This window comes from Palaemon carinicauda, chromosome 22 (genome assembly GCF_036898095.1).
Source record: "Palaemon carinicauda isolate YSFRI2023 chromosome 22, ASM3689809v2, whole genome shotgun sequence".
Lineage (NCBI taxonomy): Eukaryota > Metazoa > Arthropoda > Malacostraca > Decapoda > Palaemonidae > Palaemon > Palaemon carinicauda.
The window spans coordinates 11,677,048-11,700,409 of record NC_090746.1 but is presented as its reverse complement, the minus strand read 5'-3'; the positions used below and the strand labels follow the sequence as shown (position 1 = coordinate 11,700,409).

The following is a 23,362-nucleotide window of genomic DNA, read 5'->3' as shown; positions in this document are numbered from 1 at the left end:
CTGAGACGATTATTGTCAAACTTCAAGGTTTCAAATATGAAAATTCTTTGTAAAAGAATTATTTCTGGAAATAAGTTCAAGTCAAAATGATTGTTTCTAGGATTTGTTTACCACATACATGTTTACTGCAGTAGCACTGCTTCTAGTCCTGGGTAGTGCCATAGCCTATGTACACCCATCAACAAAACCGGTGTCGCCTGGCCAGACCCGACTTGGAGAGATCATGCCCATCTTTCCCTGAAAGGTGGACGAAGTTAAACACCGAGACGTCGTTAACATGGTTCGAATGTCAGGAGGAGGGAAATTACCGATATCACTTAAAGAAATGCGATGATGAAAGAAATATATATGAAAAACGAAAGAACTTTTTTATTCTTTTAATAACTGTAATCTAATATTATTTCGAAAACAATTCATCAAGAGATTTTATCATAAGTAAATTATTTGAATTTCCTTAAAAAAAATTCTGGAATATTTTTGGAACTGATTACTCATATTAATATTCATCACACGGAAATATTCGTTTTCATTTTCCTAAGCAGTTTATTTCTCTCTCTCTCTCTCTCTCTCTCTCTCTCTCTCTCTCTCTCTCTCTAAACACATACATACACCCTGTACGTAATATATGTGGGCGCTAATAATGTATCATTTCAAATAGCACCTATTGGGTCACCAATCATTAATAAATGGCCTTTGTTAAAAATTTAGAAAGTAAAAAAGGTTTGAAGGTTTACTTGTTTATTTCACTGTTTTCTTTGATTTCGATCATGAGCCACGTAGCTTGGTGTGGATGGGGTCAACTTTTAACACGGGCTACTTGGCTCCAGCCCTCTTAAAGAAAATAGCATTATTTTCTATATCAGTTATATTTGTTTAAGGTTGGAGATTTAAAATGCATCATCAGTTAACATAATTCATATGGTTTCAGAAATGATTGGTGAAAATAAAATATATGAAAAGACATGCGATAAAACTGGTCATTGGTGCGTTATTATAGTGATGGTGTGGTATATAGCATGTAGGGTATAAAAGATTATACTATTAACACATTGTTTACTCAAATTATCCGATTCGGCAGCAATAGCCTAGATGTCAGGATACTAGAAAACTCCTAATCAATCAATCGATCAATCAAATTATCTTGGCAATTCGCTCATTTCCAAGCGAACCTCCTTCCCTTGTGACGATTGCTCAAAGGTCCGAGTCTAGCATTGACTTTTTGTATTACGATTTTATTTGTCGTTTCATGACCTGATATCCAACTCCTTATAAGCTCTTCAAGATATCCATTACTCTCGATATCTTTTCAATCAGTCTTTTGCATATTTACTTCGTTGTTTATAGTTTTGACATAATTGTAAACACTTGGAAAGCAAAATCTATGAAACATTGCCATCTTAGTATTTTGTTTTTCATTTTCTAAAAAAAACTTCCACCTGAAGGATCTCAACAAAACTGTTAGACCTTTAAACCTCGAACATGTGGGGAGGGGGGGTAGAAGGATATAACCAGGTGGGGATTAAAGATGGTGGGGGAGAGGTGGCAATTGGGTGATCTTAAGGGGGCCGGCCGGCTAATGCCGTTTTTTATTCATGTATGTCTTGACGAGGTTTGCTTATTAACATGAAGTGATGATGATGATGATGATGGTAATACCCTTATTGATAACAATTAATAGCAATATCAATGATTCCAACTCGCAATGAAAAGTGCCATATATCGTTCTAACATTATTTATATCATCGTTTGAATTCTGAACGATAGTTTTGAGGGGAGGGGGTGGGTCCTGGCTCACGAGGTGACGTGGAACACAGCAAAGAATTGGCAATCCAAAAGCCAGTGGTCTTGACAGCCAGGTGTTTTCAGCTATTGGGTAAAATAATTCATTGGTAATAAGGAGTATTTGTAATAGGTAGGTGTTGGTTTCAGGAGTTTTGTTTATCTATATTGTTTATTTGGAATAATTGTTGTAATACATGACATTGTGCTCTATGATCCATATATGTTATTCATATATACGACAATATTTGTAGAGATGGCCGCAGCAAACAAAGACAACTCTGTTGAGAGTATCACTCAAAGAGGCCAGATCGTTGGTGAGTGGGAGCGTGGTGTTCCGACCCGAGATATTTCTATCAGCATTGGAGTGTCAACTCGCACAGTCCAGAGGTGGATATTAAGAAGGCGTGAAGAAGGAACTTTAGCAAATAGACGAAGGATAGGACGACCTCGAGTGACAACACCACAGCAAGATCAACAAATCCTGGCAGTATCAACAGCTAACCCTATGAAAGCATCTGTAGCTATCACACAAGAACTTCATATCCCGTGTACTGCACAGGCAACTAGACGTCGACTGAGGGAGTACTCGATCAGGTGTCATGTTCCAGCTGTCAAAGAACAGCTTGAGCAATGGCACCGTGACACCCGTCTAGGCTTTGCTCTGCAGTATTTACCTGAAGATTTATAATTTTGGAAAAATGTGATATTTAGCGATGTAACTTATTTCATTTCAGTTGAGGCCAGAGCAAGGCATGTCTGGCGTCGCATCGGCACAAGATACGATGCAAACAATATTCAGGAGAGAGCCAGAAGTGGGAGGGTTGGGGTAAGTTATTGGGGATGGATGTCGAGTTTTGGCCCAGGGGAATCAGTAAGAATTAACGGCACCTTGAATGCCAGGAAATATATATCTATTCTTGATGATGTGATGCTGCCAACAGCAAGAGCCATGGCAATCCCCGACGGCGAGGCCATCATATTTGTCCAAGACAATAGCAGTATACACACAGCCCACATTGTGACAGAGTGGTTCAGGAGGCACCCTGAAATTCTGATGATGGACTGGCCTACCAAAGGCTGTGATATTAACCCTATTGAGAATCTGTGGGGAATAATGAAGCAGGAAATAAAGATTGGACCAGAACGGACATGGGATGCTATTGACCAATCGGTGAGAGAGGTATGGGAGTCAGTGCGACGCCGACCAAACATTTGCGAACGGCTCGTGGCCTCCATGCCTACACGTCTAAACTAGGTGATAGATGCCCACGGGGGTTGGTCCAGCTATTGACAAGGTCATTCATTTGTAACACTGTATTCTAAATCTTGATATTTACTTGCAATATAATGCATGATGTGTATACAATAAAACTGTTTCCTTTGTTATTTATTTATTATTTTGACATGGAATATAACATGAAATATATCCATTTATATTGTTACATATATTTTTATTTCGTTACATGTAATTTAACATAAAATAAATCAACTTTTTATTCATTTATCATTTTTTTACATGCAATATGGCATAAAATGCCACCAATTGAAATGATAGCCATGTTAGAAAAAATAATGCTGGTAACTCAACTAAGTTTTATATGTAAATCCTATACCAGAAATCCTATAGTATCTTCTCAGTCTAGAATAATCAATTATTGCCATTGCTAATTTTTAGCCATAATGACTAATAAAAACAACAGCTACAAAACTTGGCGTGTATAATTTATGGGCAACATATACATGTATAGTCCAACCTAAAGACGTGGCCTGAGCTGGTTTTAGATATTGATACTAATTACCTAAAGAATCCATAACCCTCCAGTTTGGGGAAATTTGGTGGTCTCCGCTATTTCAAAAACTAAACCAACATGCAAGAAAAGTATAAGATCAAAATTAGACTTATTTCTTCCGGTTATATATAGGTTTTTACTGCAAGCTTATAAAATCATTATAGAATTAAAATTTCCCTTGTCAAAATTGTCCAAGGTAACTAAAGTTTTGGTAGTTATGGATATCATATTCAGTAATTTGAGTGACAATTGTCGGAAAATTATGAATCGCAAAACTAAAATTAGCTTCATTCTTTACAAACTGAACCAAAAACAACACCTAAATAGCAAATGGACGGACAGCAATCCCTAATAGCCACAATTAATGACAATGGTATCAACAAAGTTGTGATTGATCTCACTCATGTTTCTTAATCAAAGGTGCCTGCTCCCCTATGAGGTGTGTGGTCGGTTCCTAACCGTATAAGTATAAAAAAAAAAAAATCCTTATACACAGGTTTACTTTTTTCTGCTAAAAAAGTAACACAGCATTTGTCCTAGAACCCTTTTTTTATTTTTTTATTTACTACCCATCAAATCACTTTATATCATAGCATTTAAGTGGTTTTCTCTTGTATTTCAACACTTCAGGGGTGTAAGAATTTTATGCTGATTTGAAAAGAGACCATGCATTTAAAAAAGGTTAACCACCACAAATCGTAATGAGAGTTCATGAAATAAGATAAGACATTGGTTCCTTACTGCTGTTACGATTCAAGAAAAAGGAATATGACGGGGTGTTTTCAGTAAAATAAGAAACAATCCATAACCAAACCACGATTTTATAAAAAAAGAAAAGGGAAAAAAAAAACACGTGACCAGCGACTACGCCTGAAAATCAACCAATGTCACATGTGGTTTGGGTTTGGTTTTATGTTTAGGGGGTCACTAAACATTTTGGGAACACGGGCTCTTCACCCAAAAGAAATACAAATCCAACACAAGCTTGAAAAGAAGTTAGTAGTTTGGTGTGATCCTTTGGGCACTTCCAAATAATGTAAATATTGGATGGATAAAGGTAATATATATATACATATATATATATATAGAGAGAGAGAGAGAGAGAGAGAGAGAGAGAGAGAGAGAGAGAGAGAGAGAGAGAGAGTTTTGGATGTCTAAATGACTTTTTAGTCCATCCGCGGAGACTATTTGCTCTTTGGTAGAGCGATTTGGCTCAAGCATTTAGAGAGTTCATATGATCTTATCTAACTTATCTCTCTCTCTCTCTCTCTCTCTCTCTCTCTCTCTCTCTCTCTTTCTCTCTCTCTCTCTCTCTCTCTCTCTCTCTCTCTCTCTCTCTCTCTCCCTCCTATGAATTCAAATATATCAGTGCGATTATATTTTTTGATGATTTTTCTAGAAAACTATAGCATTTCTTAAAAGTATAAGAGATAAGACCTCTCGATCTCATATATCCATATATATATATATATATATATATATATATATATATATATATATATATATAGTGTATATATATATATATATATATATATATATATATATATATATATATATATACATATACATCATACATATACCAAAGGCACTTCCCCCAATTTTGGGGGGTAGCCGACATCAACAAGAAACAAAACAAAAAAGGGGACCTCTACTCTCTACGTTCCTCCAGCCTAACCAGGGACTCAGCCGAGTTCAGCTGGTACTGCTAGGGTGCCACAGCCCAACCTCCCACATTTCCACCACAGATGAAGCTTCATACTGCTGAGTCCCTTACTGCTGCTACCTCCGCGGTCATCTAAGGCACCGGAGGAAGCAGCAGGGCCTACCGGAACTGCGTCACAATGGCTCGCCATTCATTCCTATTTCTAGCATGCTCTCTTGCCTCTCTCACATCTATCCTCCTATCACCCAGAGCTTTCTTCACACCATCCATCCACCCAAACCTTGGCCTTCCTCTTGTACTTCTTCCATCAACTCTTGCATTCATCACTTTCTTTAGCAGACAGCCATTTTCCATTCTCTCAACATGGCCAAACCACCTCAACACATTCATATCCACTCTAGCCGCTAACTCATTTCTTACACCCGTTCTCACCCTCACCACTTCGTTCCTAACCCTATCTACTCGAGATACACCAGCCATACTCCTCAGACACTTCATCTTAAACACATTCAATTTCTGTCTCTACATCACTTTCATTCCCCACAACTCCGATCCATACATCACAGTTGGTACAATCACTTTCTCATATAGAACTCTCTTTACATTCATGCCCAACCCTCTATTTTTTTACTACTCCCTTAACTGCCCCCAACACTTTGCAACCTTCATTGACTCTCTGACGTACATCTGCTTCCACTCCACCATTTGCTGCAACAACAGACCCCAAGTACTTAAACTGATCCACCTCCTCAAGTAACTCTCCATTCAACATGACATTCAACCTTGCACCACCTTCCCTTCTCGTACATCTCATAACCTTACTCTTACCCACATTAACTCTCAACTTCCTTCTCTCACACACCCTTCCAAATTCTGTCATTAGTCGGTCAAGCTTCTCTTCTGTGTCTGCTAGCAGTACAGTATCATCCACAAACAACAACTGATTTACCTCCCATTCATGATCATTCTCGCCTACCAGTTTTAATCCTCGTCCAAGCACTCGAGCATTCACCTCTCTCACCACTCCATCAACATACAAGTTAAACAACCACGGCGACATCACACATCCCTGTCTCAGCCCCACTCTCACCGGAAACCAATCGCTCACTTCATTTCCTATCCTAACACATGCTTTACTATCTTTGTAGAAACTTTTCACTGCTTGCAACAACCTTCCACCAACTCCATATAACCTCATCACATTCCACATTGCTTCCCTATCAACTCTATCATATGCTTTCTCCAGATCCATAAACGCAACATACACCTCCTTACCTTTTGCTAAATATTTCTCGCATATCTGCCTAACTGTAAAAATCTGATTCATACAACCCCTACCTCTTCTAAAACCCCCCTGTACTTCCCAGATTGCATTCTCTGTTTTATCCTTAATCCTATTAATCAGTACTCTACCATACACTTTTCCAACTACACTCAACAAACTAATACCTCTTGAATTACAACACTCATGCACATCTCCCTTACCCTTATATAGTGGTACAATACATGCACAGACCCAATCTACTGGTACCATTGACAACACAAAACACACATTAAACAATCTCACCAACCATTCAATTACAGTCACACCCCCTTCCTTCAACATCTCAGCTTTCACACCATCCATACCAGATGCTTTTCCTACTCTCGTTTCATCTAGTGCTCTCCTCACTTCCTCTATTGTAATCTCTCTCTCATTCTCATCTCCCATCACTGGCACCTCAACACCTGGAACAGCAATTATCTCTGCCTCCCTATCATCCTCAACATTCAGCAAACTTTCAAAATATTCCGCCCACCTTTTCCTTGCCTCCTCTCCTTTTAACAACCTTCCATTTCCATCTTTCACTGTCTCTTCAATTCTTGCGTCGGCCTTCCTTACTCTCTTCACTTCTTTCCAAAACTTCTTCTTATTTTCTTCATATGACTGACCCAGTCCCTGACCCCACCTCAGGTCAGCTGCCCTCTTTGCCTCACGTACCTTGCGCTTTACTTCCACCTTTTTCTCTCTATATTTTTCATACTTCTCTATACTATTACTCTGCAGCCATTCTTCAAAAGCCCTCTTTTTCTCTTCCACTTTTACCTTCACTCCTTCATTCCACCATTCACTGCCCTTCCTCATGCTGCCTCCAACAACCTTCTTGCCACATACATCACTTGCAATCCCAACAAAATTTTCTTTTGCTAACTTCCACTCCTCTAAATTACCAGTTACTCTTACTCTCACCTCGTCATATGCCATTTTCAACCTTTCCTGATATTTACTTTTTACCCCCGGTTTTATTAGCTCTTCAACCCTCACTAGCTCCCTTTTACATCCACCTACTCTATTCCCCCACTCTTTTGCTACAACTAATTTTCCTTCCACCAAAAAATGATCAGACATACCGTTAGCCTTACCCCTAAACACGTGCACGTCTTTCAATCTTCCAAACATATATATATATATATATATATATATATATATATATATACATATATATATATATATATATATATATATATATGTATATATATATATATTTATATATATATATATATATATATATATATATATATATATATACAGTATACATATATATATATATAATATATATATATATATATATATATATATATATATATATGTGTGTGTGTGTGTGTGTGTATACACATTTATAATTTCATTCATCATCGCATTTCATTGAGTGATATCGGTAATTTCCCTCCTGACATTCGAACCATTCTAACGACGTCTTGGTTGTTTAACTTCGTCCACCTTTCAGTGCAAGAAGGGCATGATCTCTCCAAGTCAGGTCTGGCCAGGCGACACCGGTTTTGTTGCTGGGTGTACCATGGCCTTCCACTGTCTTGGATTAGAGTTCCCTTGCTTGAGGGTACACTTGGGCATGCTGTTCATCTTATTTCTCTAGCTCTTTTTTTTATATAAATGAAAAATCTAATCTAATGTTACTGTTTGATGTTTATTGCTTCTCTTGTTTGCTTATTTCCTTTTTTCCTTTTCTCACTGGGCTATTTTTCCCTGTTGGAACCCTTGGGCTTATAACCTCTTGCTTTTCTAAATAAGGTTATAGCTTAGCCTTTAATAATAATAATGATAATAATAGTAATAATAATAATAATAATAATAATAATAACGTACACTAATGTTAATTTACAGGACCTATAACTTTCAATTTGTTTGTAATTTATAATAAACCGATTTTATTCAGTTAATTCTAGTAGTCACACCTTTTAGAAGTTTTATTCCAGCTGTGACCAGGTTGTGGAATGATCTTAATAATCGAGTACTTGAATCAGTAGAACTTCAAAAGTCCAAACTTGCAACAAAATATGTTGTGTTGAACAGGCTCATATACATCTCTTTTTTTGGTTTACTTATGAAAGATCTGTTGTAATGATGTTACTGTTCCTCAAATATTTTAATTTGATTGTTCATTAATTTTCATAGTTTATTTATTTCCTTATTTCCTTTCGTTACTGGGCTGTTTTTCCCTGTTGGAGCGTTTGGGCTTACAGTATCCAACTTTTCCAACTAGGGTTGTAGTTTGGATAGTAGTAGTTGTAGTAGTGGTAACAACAACAACAACGACAATAATAATAATAATAATAATAATAATAATAATAATAATAATAATAATAATAATAAAACAAATGCATCTAACGCTAATTATAACATGAATAACGAAAGTTTAATATTTGATTGCCTCCCAGAAAAATTATACCAGCCTACTCCTTATATCCTGGAACAATTAATAATAATAATAAAAAACATTTTTCCTGATTTTTCATGCATATGGCTATTCATCATTAGAATTTCTCATTTCTCATTGTCTGGATTATGTAGCTTCTACAATCCTTCAGACCACTTACTTTCTACCTAGTACAGTTCTCTTCCTATTTATAGAATTGACTATTACAAGGCACGTTACAGCCCTACTTGGGAAAGTAGAATGTTTCAAGGTCAGAGTCTAATAAGAAAAGCTGACTCGTATATGAAAAGAATCAGGGAAATAAGAATAAGCTGTTAAAGAGAAAGAACAAATGGATAGCAATGGCAAAATTTCATCATCATCATCCCCTCCTACGCCTATTGACACAAAGGGCCTCGGTTTGATTTCGCCATGTGGGCCTGGGTCTTCCAACTCCTCTAATGCCTTGTGGAGCCCAGCTGAACGTTTGGTGAACTAATCTCTCTTGGGGAGTGCGAAGAGCATGCCCAAACCATCTCAAATTTAAGATACCCTAATAATTCTTATTTTGAACATAATTATTGTTATCTTCATAGTTATTATTATCATTATTATCACCATGAAGATGTAACCCCGATAACAAAAGCCGTTCATTGCGCAAAAAAACATACACTATTAAGGTTATTTTTTTATTAAAAAATATATACGTACACAGTTAAATATATATATATATATATATATATATATATAATGTGTGTATATGTATATATGTATATATATATATGCATATATACTGTAAATATAGAAGAGTTGGAAGACCCAGGCCTACATGGCTGAGGACTATGAAGCGTTAAATAGATGATGCATGAAGTAGTATTGATTTAAAACCTCAAAATAAAGACGACTGGCGAAATCTAACCGAGGTCCTGTGCGTCATTGGGCGTATGGGATGATTATATATATATATATATATATATATATATATATATATATATATATATATATATATATGTAGAGAGAGAGAGAGAGAGAGAGAGAGAGAGAGAGAGAGAGAGAGAGAGAGAGAGAGAGTGTGTTACAAGGATTTTGGATGTCAAAGACTTTAGTCCATCCGCGTAGACTCCATATGCTCTTAGGTAGAGCGATTTTGTTTAAACGTTTAGAGAGTCCTTACGATCTTGTGTAATTTATTACTGATCTCGTTTACCGTGTTACTGTTTTACTGTTTGCTACATCCTCTAGAAGTGTATTTTGTATGTAAAGATATTGCCACATTGAGTGGTGTTGTATCTTTTCATTTGTCACATAGAGTGGTTTTGTATCTTTTCAATTCCAGTTTGTATCCGGAGAGAGAGAGGGAGAGAGAGAGAGAGAGAGAGAGAGAGAGAGAGAGAGAGAGAGAGAGAGAGATTTGGCTCTTCATAATGTTGAATTACGAATTTGTAAACTGTTTCTTCCTCTTGTAATTAAAAAGAATATGTTTTTTTCCAATCTCCTTATTTTTCAAATGGTGTTATTATGTTCTTACCATTTTTTAATGAGAAATCCGTATCTCTTGGACGTCTTCAATCTGCGGCTCTGGCAAACCAACATCAAAGGAGAACAATAAGACTGTCAAGGGACGATGAAATGACGAGAAGATTTCCGGAAACATTCATTTTTAAGCCTCGAGGGAGATGGCTAATTGGCAGTTACCTCTCTGTTTTTCAGGGAGGATTTTGGCAATTTCAATATGAGTGAGTCTTACAGACGGTCTTCTTGGTCTTTTCAATGTATTTAAAACAAAGTTAAATAATGTTTTGAGTTACTTAAAAACTCATTAGAAAGGTCTCATATACATATATATACATATATATATATATATATATATATATATATATATATATATATATATAATTATGAGGTCGATACCAATCATGCCATCAGTGCTTTGAACATCTATCACTTCTCTTCTGCTTCTATCATACAATTTTACTAAAAAAATTTAAAGCTGCGTACAGCTTTTTCCAACCCTTTGAAAAATTATTACATCACTGATTGAGAATAAAATTCTTTTACACATACTTTTTTCTTATGTATAAACCTACTCTGGTAATCTTAGTTTCCAAATCAAATTCCTGTCATACACTTTCTTGGGTATACTAACCACTGTTAGTCATTCTTATAGGATTCATCTCAATCATCTTTACCTTTAATCATCATCATCTCCTCCTACACCTATTGACGCAAAGAGCCACCGTGCTAAGCGGTATATCCTAGCAATCCATGTTTGCCAACGGTTATACTTGTATAAGCGGATGAGCTTTGAGTGTGGAGGAAATGCCCACGGTTGTGGTGGCCGATGTGATAACGCCTCTGACGGGTGAACGCCAGACTAGGGTTCGAGTCCCGCTTAAACTCGTTAGTTCCTTTGCTGCAACCTCACCATCCTCGTGAGCTAGGGATGGGGGGTTTGGGGGAGCAAATAAGTCTACCTGCTGAGTCAGGGGTCGCTTGCCTTAGTTAGATAGGCACTGTGCATCACAAGGAACTGGCTATTCTTTGATGAATCTAGCCAATGAATCCTCTATGGATTTAGTCAGTCACCTTTAAACAATGATATGGTCATTTCTGTTTCCCATTCTTTTGAAATCTCTTCCACAAAGTATCCACCTAATTTTATTATTGCTGATTCGCTGCAGCATTACACTTGTAATACAATCAACTCATCGTGTGTCCCATATTCTTCCTAATTTGAGAAACTATTTAAATGTTCCAATTCTATACGACACTAGTTTCAATTAAACTTAGACATAGAATTTAAGGGGTCTTGAATTAATATTTGAATTGATATGCTATTCACAGTTTAGAAATTCAATAAAAACGCTGACAATATGGTATTTTTAAATTTATCTATTTATCATTTCATATCATCGTCATTTTATGACCACTTGTATGCACTTGCACTTAGGCACATGATTGATTGATTGATTGATTAGGAGTTATATAGCATCCTGATATCGAAGGTCATTGCCACCGACTTACACCGTGAAATATCTTGAAAAGAAACAAGAAAATAATCGAGAGAAAGTGCTGACATAAATGAATTAACAATTCAAAAATTTAAACAATTGGGAAAATGTGAAAAAAAAGGGGAAAAAATAAAAGAGAGCCCAATTAACTTTACCTCCTTTTCATTTTATCCTATGATATGACAATGAAGTATATTTAATTGGCCATTCATTTCTCGCTGGACCTATTATATAAAACTAAGATAATAATCCACCATCTTGTTATCCATCATCCTAATTAGTAAATTAAATATTGCCCCAAATAGAACAGCCTCTTGGATTAACATTGTTCTTTGTAAACACTTATAATGATCTGTAAACTTCCAGACTCTTGTGTTTGGATTTTATCAAAACCTTATTATTCGGTGTTGAAAGCAATCAAAATATGAATAATTAAAATATATAAAGCTGCCGATTTTATATAACACCAATATAAAGACTGAATTTTTAATTGATTATTAAGTTTCCGATTCTATGTCCTTGTTACTGATATTTACATGTTATCGGTATTGTAGTATCTTCGATCAAAAGGAAATTGACTAAGCTGAATTTCATTCAGAAGAAAAAAAGTTAAGAATCTCACTTTTATGATACAGGATGCACAATAATGATAATAATAATAATAGTAATAATAATAATGATAATGATAATAATAATAATGATAATAATAGTAATAATAATGATAATAATAATAATTTTAATAACAATAATTTTTGTAATAATAATAATAATTTTTATGTTGATTATTTTGATATATTTAATAATTTTAATAATATTGATTCTGATAATAATATTCATTATTATTATTATTATTATTATTATTATAATAATATTAATAATAATAATAATAATAATAATTTTAATGATTTTAATAATAATAATTTTGATGATAATAATAATAATAATAGTAATAATAATAATAATAATAATAATAATGATAATGATAATAATAATAATAATAATGGCTTTATTTTAAACTCAATCGCATCCCATACCATATTGTACATGATAGTGATGAGTTAAAAGAAAACTGCAGAACACATTTCCATTCTTTGCAAACTGGATGAAAATCACACAAGCCATGATACAACGTATACATAGTGACCCTGTTCCGTTCAATTATTGCGAGATAACGAAGACATCTGAAAGAATAATAAGAAATTATGTGTATAAATACACCCAAAACTTGTTAACAATAATATTGATGAAAATATTGATGATAATAATATTAATAATAATGACGATGATAATGTATCCTCAAGCAGAACTCATTTAATACATATATTTAAACTTGTAAAAGTATTTTTTGGTTAACAATTCGTATTTTACCTATATTCTGTTTTTTTTTTATTCTTGTAATTAAGACATTTACACGACAAAAACACCAAGATTATTATCACATTGTAAATGATTAATCAACTCATGTTAAAGTATTAAAGTGATTAAAACACTTTGCTTTAATTAATGGCTATTTCTACACTTTTAGAAGATTGATGATAATAATACCAATAAGGATAATCACGCATTTTTGCATATTTGAAATAATGATCGGTAATATCTTCCATGCAACATCGTGATAACTTTGTTGACTTTCACTTTGAAAATGAGATCAACCACTAAATAACTCCAAGAAGGCTAAAATTATTGCCAGATATTTACTCAGAAAGTATATATAACGTTGACAATGCTTCCAGAAGGCTAAAATCAGTGTCAGATTTTGCTCTGACAGTCTAAATAACGGTTACAACGCATCTAGAAGGCTAAAATCACTAAATAACTTTAATGTTTTCCTTTCAGATGATGGGATCAGCCACTAAATAACTTAAATGTTACTCTTTTATATGATGCGATCAGCCACTAAATAACTTAAATGTTTCCCTTTCAGATTATGCGATCAGCCATTAAATAACTTAAATGTTTCCCTTTCAGATGATGCGATCAGCCACTAAATAACTTAAATGTTACCCTTTCATATGATGCGATCAGCTACTAAATAACGTAAATGTTTCCCTTTCAGATGATGCGATCAGCCACTAAATAACTTAAATGTTTCTCTTTCAGATGATGCGATCAGCCACTAAATAACTTAAATGTTTCTCTTTCAGATGATGCGATCAGCCACTAAATAACTTAAATGTTTCCCTTTCAGATGATGCGATCAGCCACTAAATAACTTAAATGTTTCCCTTTCAGATGATGCGATCAGCCACTAAATAACTTAAATGTTACCCTTTCATATGATGCGATCAGCTACTAAATAACGTAAATGTTTCCCTTTCAGATGATGCGATCAGCTACTAAATAACGTAAATGTTTCCCTTTCAGATGATGCGATCAGCCACTAAATAACTTAAATGTTTCCCTTTCAGATGATGCGATCAGCCACTAAATAACTTAAATGTTTCCCTTTCAGATGATGCGATCAGCCACTAAATAACTTAAATGTTACCCTTTCATATGATGCGATCAGCTACTAAATAACGTAAATGTTTCCCTTTCAGATGATGCGATCAGCTACTAAATAACGTAAATGTTTCCCTTTCAGATGATGCGATCAGCCACTAAATAACTTAAATGTTTCCCTTTCAGATGATGCGATCAGCCACTAAATAACTTAAATGTTTCCCTTTCAGATGATGCGATCAGCCACTAAATAACTTAAATGTTACCCTTTCATATGATGCGATCAGCTACTAAATAACGTAAATGTTTCCCTTTCAGATGATGCGATCAGCTACTAAATAACGTAAATGTTTCCCTTTCAGATGATGCGATCAGCCACTAAATAACTTAAATGTTTCTCTTTCAGATGATGCGATCAGCCACTAAATAACTTGAATGTTTCCCTTTCAGATGATGCGATCAGCCACTAAATAACTTAAATGTTTCTCTTTCAGATGATGCGATCAGCCACTAAATAACTTAAATGTTTCCCTTTCAGATGATGCGATCAGCCACTAAATAACTTAAATGTTACCCTTTAAAATGATGCGATCAGCCACTAAATAACTTTAATGTCTCCCTTTCAGAACTTAGACGCCCTCCACGACCACCTGGCACTTATCTATCCAGGCATGAAGGCTCCCTCCTTCAGGTGTACCGAGAGGGCCGATGATGGCGCTCTTATACTCCATTATTATTCCGATCGACCGGGTCTGGAGTATATCGTAATTGGTATAGTAAAGGTATGTAAATAGTTTTTCCTCTCTCTCTCTCTCTCTCTCTCTCTCTCTCTCTCTCTCTCTCTCTCTCTCTCTCTCTCTCTCTCTAATACAGAAACAAAGACACTGTACTACAGCTGTACATTTCACTACTAAGACCGCATGTAGAATAAGGAGTCCAATTCTGGGGTCCAAATATTCAGAAGGATGTAGATAGACTGGAAGCAGTAAAAGCTAGGGTCACCAAACTAGTTCTACACTGAGGCAATTTGGATATAGACGGAGGATGGAATGTTTGAACATATTTGATCTACAAAATCGACGACTAAGGGGACAGTTAATAGAGGCATTCAAAATTCTTAAAGGAATAACAAATGCAGATTACAACTATCTATTCACGCTTAGCACAAATCAGTCCACAAGTAACGGATACAAACTGGAATTGAAAAGATACAACACCAGTAAATGTGGCAATTCCTTTACATGCAAAATAGCAAATACATGGAATACACTTCTAGCGGATGCAGTAAACAGTAACACGGTAAACGACTTCAAGAATAAGTTAGACAATATAAGAATTCTGAAACTAAATCGCTCTATCAGAGAGCCAATAGGGTGTCCGAGTATGAACTAAAAAGTCTTTGAGACATCAAAATTTTTGTACTTAGTAAGTCATTAGAATTTTTCTTTATTCTTGAATATACAATTTTACTCCATTCAGTAAGAAATAACAAGCTTAGCCAATCAATATCCATACTTAATAATTTTTATCGAACTGGCGTGATGTTGCAGAGCTATTTATTCAATACATTAACAATATAGATATATCAATTATTGCGCGTAAATAAACAACAAACATTATTTGAGAAATAACTTTCAATATTCATATTTCATGAACCAAACTATAATTTGACTTATGCAAATATTAAAGCCTTTTCTAAATACTTTGGCGTTATTTTTAATTCATTCGAAAAAAATTTATTGCCTCTTGGCTAGTACAGTGGTAACGTGTTCGTCTAGCAATCGCATGGCAGCAAATCTATCCAAGCCCGGGATTGCGAGTTTAAGCCGTTTACTGGGAAGGATACTGCTGTGGTTGAGCACCACAGGGGATGGGTGAGTTGGGCTTGCCCGGCTGACATTCTGGTGAGTATCTAAGTTTTTGTTAGTGGAACTGAAACTAGACACCTTTACCATCACAAGTATATTTTATTTCCCTCTTCTGTTATGTAAACACAAACTATAACCTAAAGATGAAACAAAATTAATAAAAACATGTATTCTCTCTCTCTCTCTCTCTCTCTCTCTCTCTCTCTCTCTCTCTCTCTCTCTCTCTCTCTCTCTCTCTCTCTCTCAAATCTATGTATTCTTCTTATTTGGCATCATCTTTCACAAACAAGACTCCAGTGGACTGATCCTGTCAACCAATGATAAGGAATAATCCCAAAAGGTGTCACAGAAATATTTTTTGTAAACATCTCTTGTAGAGAGAATTTGTTGCCATCTGTCAAGAGATCTCATCGGTGTTCTGTAAATATTCGTGTTGTACATGTACATTATTTCCATCCGTTTGTATATAGAGTAAATTTATTCCGTTTTGTACCAGACTTAAACTCTTAAGAGATGTAAAAATTGATAGGATTTAATCTTTGGATTAGATTTTTAAATTTAGGCCAAATATTCAGGCACTGGGACCTGGGAGGCAATTTATCACCCAGTTTTAGTATTGAAAGAGATTTTACAACATAGAAGGATACAAGAAAGGAAGCGGGAGGATTCAACCTATGTTTAATTCTATATTTGGTATTCTTAGTATTATAAATTACCTCCTAGAAGACAAAGTTAACAGACTACTAAGTTATCTTAAAAAAGGTAAACATATAACAGATGAAGAATATAAACATTTGTATGCTTCGGGTCGCAATCCTGGTATCTTATATGGTTTGCCAAAAATACCTAAAGAGAATATTCCTTTAAGACCAGTGCTACCGTCAATCAATACACCAAATTTTAATTTAGCAAAATTTATGATTCCCAACATAGAAGAATGGGCAAAGAATGAATATACCTTGGAAAATTCATATGCATTTTTTGATACTATAAAAAATTTTAGACTAAAAAATAATTATTATATGGCAAGCTTTGACATCGAAAGCTTATATGCAAATATCCCCACAAAAGAAGTAATTGAAATCGTAGCAAATAAAATGTACAAGAATTATTATTATTATTATTATTATTATTATTATTATTATTATAAGTTCGGATCTGAGGTTGGTGCCATGACCTAAGGATGGTTATCTAGTGGAAAGTCTGGCTGGATTGTCCTTTTCCCGATTGGATTCAGAAGGGTGTTGTCCACTGTATCTGCTTTTCCTTGTTATTATTATAACTCGCTAAGCTACAACCCTTATTGGAAAAGAAGGATGCTATGAGGCCAAGGGCTCCAACAGAGAAATTAGCCCAGTGAGGAAAGGAAATAAGGAAAAAGTTTAAGAACAATAATAACATTAAGATAAATCTCTCATTTATAAACTGTAAAAACGTGTAGATAACAAGAGGATAAAAACTTCTAAAAAACAAGAGAAAGAGAAATAAGATAGAATAGTGTGACGGAGTGTACCCTCAAGCAAGAGAACTTCACCCCAAGACCGTGAAAGACCATGGTACAGAGGCTATGGCATTACTCAAGACTAGAGAACAGTGGTTTAATTTTGGAGTGTCCTTCTCCTAGAAGAGCTGCTTCTCATAGCTAAAGAGTCTCTTCTACCCTTACCAAGAGGAAAGTTGGTCCTCAGATAAATTCATATTATTTGTCTGATTCATGATGGCTGATTCCAGAACCTTTCTCTCCAGTGCGGAGAGGCCCTTTCAAAAAGCAAAAGTCACTCATTCCAATTAATTTGATGCTCCAAGTCTCAAATATGAATGGAAATCCTCAACCAATTGTAACATAAACTTTGTCACAGTCTCCACATGATACGCTTTAAACTCTTGATTCGATAAACATTCATGAGGACACTTCCTATGGTCGTGGAATAAGAATAAAAACAAGCGGTTATTAGTATTAATGTACTTAGTTACAGTCTTGATAATTATTGTATATTGGAGTTTTATTTTATCTTGAAATAATTTTTCATTTTTTCACAATGTGATCGCTATATTATGTTTGCTTGATTGATGATTTTCTTGGTAGCATTAGATAGAGTAACTGGTGATTTATTTACAAATAATTTAAAACTTTGTATTTAATAAGGCTTTATTCCCCTCTTTATTGACATATGTTAGCTGAGGAAATGAATATACGAAACAGAGAAAGTTGGGTTTCTATACAGAGTGATGATGTGTCTTGATGAATCCCTTATGAGTTAAGTGTCCAAGATAGAGAATTTAGATTATTGAGGAAGACATTCAAATCTCCCCAGCTGTCATCCCAGAACGTAAAAATGTCATCAACATAGCACACCTGAAACATGTTCATAGGTTTAATAGTTTTTAATATTTCAGTTTCAAAGTACTCCACCGTGGAAGATTATTTCTCGACCTTTTGATAAAACTTGACCTTGATATTTGACCTTAACATGTATCAATTGTCATTGATTTTCATACACTCAAATATGAGCCACGTTTGAAGTCTCTGTGACAACGTTGTCCAAACTTATGGCTGATTACGTGAATTGAACATTATGTTGACCGTGTCCTTGACCTTTAACATTGACCGTCCAGAATTTAATCATTTCCAGCCTTTTACATAACAGTTAATCCCTGCAAGTTTCATTACTCTACGATTAAAATTGTGACGAAGAAGCTGTTCACAAATAAACACACACACAAACTAACACATATAGTGGCGAAAACATAACCTCCTTTCAGCTTCGTTGGCGGAGGTAATTACTGTTGAAAGAGAATAGACTAATAGTACATGCAGTTTAATTAACTTTATTTTTTTTTTCAATGTCAAGAGGGAGGTGATCCTCGCAAGGGATTCATTTTTCACCATAGACACCTAGAACCGGTCAGAATAATAATTCCGCGTTCAAGCTTAGGAGGTTCATATTATTATTATTATTATTATTATTATTATTATTATTATTATTATTATTAGCCAAGCTATAACCCTAGTTGGAAAAGCAAGATGCTATAAGCCCAAGGGCTCCAATAGGGAAAAATAGCCCAGTGAGGAAAGGAAATAAGGAAATGAATAAATGATGAGAATAAATTAACAATATATCATTCTAAAAACAGTAACAGCGTCAAAACAGATATGTCCTGTATAAACTATTAACAACGTCAAAAACAGATATGTCATATATAAACTATAAAAAGGGTTTTCCAAATTTTTAATACGGACCTCAGAAGAAAAGGTCTCTAGAAAGGGGAACGGTAATTTCACTAACCATTTTGACAGTATGGATGAAGAACCCTTTACCTGAAACGATTGGGCGCAAAGGGATACCGTCCATATGGGTTTCAGTAGAAATATGGAAAGGAAAAGTATAGCAATTTAAACTTTTCTAAAATATCAGTCTTTTTCAGTATACATATTTTATTTATAGATTAAAAGATTCGGTTGCAGTATAATCAGGGCGGCTATCGTTAATTTCTCATAGTTGGTATCATCTTTCAAAAGTTGTAGAGGTTTATTGATATGTGTCTTGCAATTTCTCTTGGATTTGATTATAATGTTGTTATCTGCTTTACGTAATGAAAAAAAATTGTTTTGCAAAATTTTCTATGGGGCGAATTTTTACTTCAGTTGTGTTGCATTCAACAAGATCCCTTTGAGAAAAATGTCATCTTTTTACAAAATTCTACTCAGAAAAATGTTTATCAAATATCACCACATAATTAAATATACTCTCATATTCCAGGCATCATGGTACACTAAATTCCCAGGTTCAGAGGCATCTGCTCATTAAGTGTGATTAAGTTCATTACGTTATTTTCAGCTCTTAAATTATTCCAAATACAACACGCCCTGTTACTCTACCCGATGTACATTATCTAAAAAGCCAGTAATACACTATATAAATTATGCAATGAACAATGAAAGAAGTTTTTAAAAATCCCATTTTTAGAAAGTAGTAGAAATGTAACTACGAATATCTAAAGCTGATAACCCCTTTGTTTTTTAATAACCCAAAATCATAGGGAGCTCTATTTTTAATATTTATCTAAAAAAAAAAAAAAGATATAGAATCCGAAGTTTACTAACTAGCATGTGGAGATTTTGTGACAAAATTTTCGTGTGACAAATTGACTGTACTCTATCACGAAGATTATATGAAAAAAAAATAAAAAAAAATAAAAAAGATATGGCTCTGAGAATTCAGGGATTTTCGTTCATATTTGAGACTCAGGGCATCAAAACAACTGGAGTGATTAATTTTTGCTTTTTTAAAAGGGCCTGTCCGTTCTGGAGAAAGGTTTTGGAATCAAAACAAATAACACGAATTTTTCTGAGGAAGGAAGGAAGGCAGATATATTGGACATTACCCTCCTGAATTGGATCTTGAAAAGGACAATCCAGACTTTCCTATAGATTGCCATCCTAGGTCACGACGCCAACCTCCGATCCGGTCAAGGTTATAAAAAGAGCAATGCATAATTGAAGAAATTTAATGGGGATAACCTATCCCCGAACCAGCCACGCCCGTTTTTAGATCATCGTAATATCAGTAATCAATGCATATATGAACTAACTCGGTCAACTTCTTTTCTAGCTTTCCACAGAGAAGAGGGCCAATGTGTATTGGCTGAATGATAATGATTTATTTCCTTATTTTTTTTTAATGGGATTTCTAAAGAAAGAAATTAAACTGTTAAATTATATATAGAAGGTTTTATGTATATATATATGCACACACATATATATATATATATATATATATATATATATATGTATATATATATATATATGTATGTATATATATATGTATATATATATATATATATATATATATATATATATATATATATATATATTTTAATTGTCGTTCAATTAGTTCATTATGCATATTGCATAAGATTTTTCATAACTCTGACCATCCTTTACATTCAAGATCTCCCTGGACACTTCTATCCTGTTCGCAATACTAGGCAGGCAGTTAATTCTAATAGCTAGGCCTTCTCCATCTTGAGACTCAATACTACACATTATTCTATAAGTTTTATTCCAGCTCTTACCAAGTTGTGGAATGATCTTCCTAATCGGGTAGTTGAATCAGTAGAACTTCAAAAGTTCAATGTTGGAGCAAATATTTTTATGTTGACCAGGCTGACACGAGTCTTTTTATAGTTTATATATGACATATCTGTTTTTGACGTTGTTAATAGTTTATATAGGACATATCTGTTTTGACATTGTTACTGTTTTAGAATGATTTATTGTTAACTTGTTCTCATCATTTATTTATTTCCTTATTTCCTTTCCACACTGGACTATTTTTCCCTGTTGGAGCCCTTGGGTTTATAGCATCTTGCTTTTCCAGCTAGGGTTGTAGCTTGGCTAGTAATAATAATAATAATAATAATAATAATAATAATAATAATATATCGTTGGAAATTACCCAATCTTTCTCTCAGGATGCAGAGGGTTTAATGACAATATTAAGAACGAAGCCACGGAATATGGACAAAATAATTCAGTTCATTTCCAAGACCACTGAAATGAGCATGTTATCCGATACGTTACTCTTGACTTCGCCAATCAAACCCTTGGCTTTGTATCTCTCACCAAGTTATGGAGACTGGCGCGGTGAAGTGTCCCATCCTCTTTAATACGATGAATGTTTTATTTCTCCTGGAATAACTGTGTATCTTGGGTAGCAGCAGGTGCGAGAGTTGTGTGTTTCTTCTCGTTAATAAAAACGCCGGTGTGTCAATCATATTATTAATTGACGGAGCAGCGCGTTGGATTCCTTTGCTGGTGTTCGTGCGAGGCAACTTTCATAACAGCGGTCATGATGTTGATACCAATTTACTTTGTTTATCACTTGGTTATCGATATCTGTGGTATTATTATTATTATTATTATTATTATTATTATTATTATTACTACTACTTGCTAAGCTACAACCCTAGTTGGAATAGCGGGATGCTATATGCCCAAGGGCCCCAGGAAATAAGGAAAAACTACAAGAGAAGTTTAAGAACAATAATAACATTAAGATAAATCTTCCCTATATAAACTATGAAAACTTAAAAATAACAAGAGGAAGAGAAATAAGATAGAATAGTGTGCTCGAGTGTACCCCCAAGCAATAGGTCTCTAACCCAAGACAGTGGAATACCATGGTACAGAGGCTATGGCACTTCCCAAGACTAGAGAACAATGGTTTGATTTTGGAGTGTCCTCCTAAAAGAGCTGCTTACCATAGCCAAAGAGTCTCTATCAGGATAACCATTATTATCGTAATAGATAACATAGAAAAAATCCCAAAAGTTCAAACTTGTAGCAAATGTTTTTATGTTGAACAGGCTTTTTTTTATAGTATATAACTCTCATATGAAATTATCTGTTTTAATGTTCGTACATTTCTTTTTAAATATCTAATTTTAATTGTTCATTACTTGTAATATCGTTTATCTATTTCATTTCCTCACTGGGCTATTTTTCCCATGTTGGAGTCCTTTGACTTATAGCATCTTGCTTTTCCAACTAGGGTTGTAGCTTAGCTAATAATAATAATAATAACCTTATAACTGTGCTCTATCAAATAATGGAAATGCGAATAAATGGAAGAAATGACCGAGATTGTGTTGGTGCTATAATTCCTCACTTAACATTTCCGTCTAACAGCACTAGGTTATGTTTTCGCCCCTTTTTGTTTGTTTGTTTGTGAGCAACTCACTCCCATGTTTTTGAAAAGTTCCTGTATCAGTTATTATGTTGAGACGGAAGTTATTCAATATTGAAAATCCCAGGTCAAAGATCAAGGTCAAGGTCGAGAAAAATGTCGACCAAATTAACCTTAAGACAAGCTGGTTTCCAGAAATAAGTTGCTGTTATTATTATTATTATTATTATTATTATCATTATCATTCTCTCCATAATGACCCTTTTCTGTTTATGCATGTGATATCTAGGGTTGTGGTGGCCGATGTGGTAACGTCCCCGACAGATGAACGCCAGACTCGTTAGATTTTTTGGTCATTGCAACCTCCTCATCCTTGTGAGCTAAGGATGGGGTGTGTGAGGGAGCCTTTAGGTCTATCTGCT

The 23,362-nt window shown here is 34.6% G+C and overlaps 1 protein-coding gene across 1 annotated transcript in view; it reads left to right on the top strand.

Moving 5' to 3' along the window:
• Gycbeta100B (guanylate cyclase soluble subunit beta-1-like) overlaps positions 1–23,362 on the top strand; it is an 880,554-nt gene that overhangs the window by 414,484 nt on the left and 442,708 nt on the right. Inside the window, exon 5 of the mRNA XM_068345488.1 lies at positions 15,010–15,165. Coding sequence (XP_068201589.1) covers positions 15,010–15,165 — 156 coding nt within the window. The remainder of the gene's footprint in view (positions 1–15,009; positions 15,166–23,362) is intronic.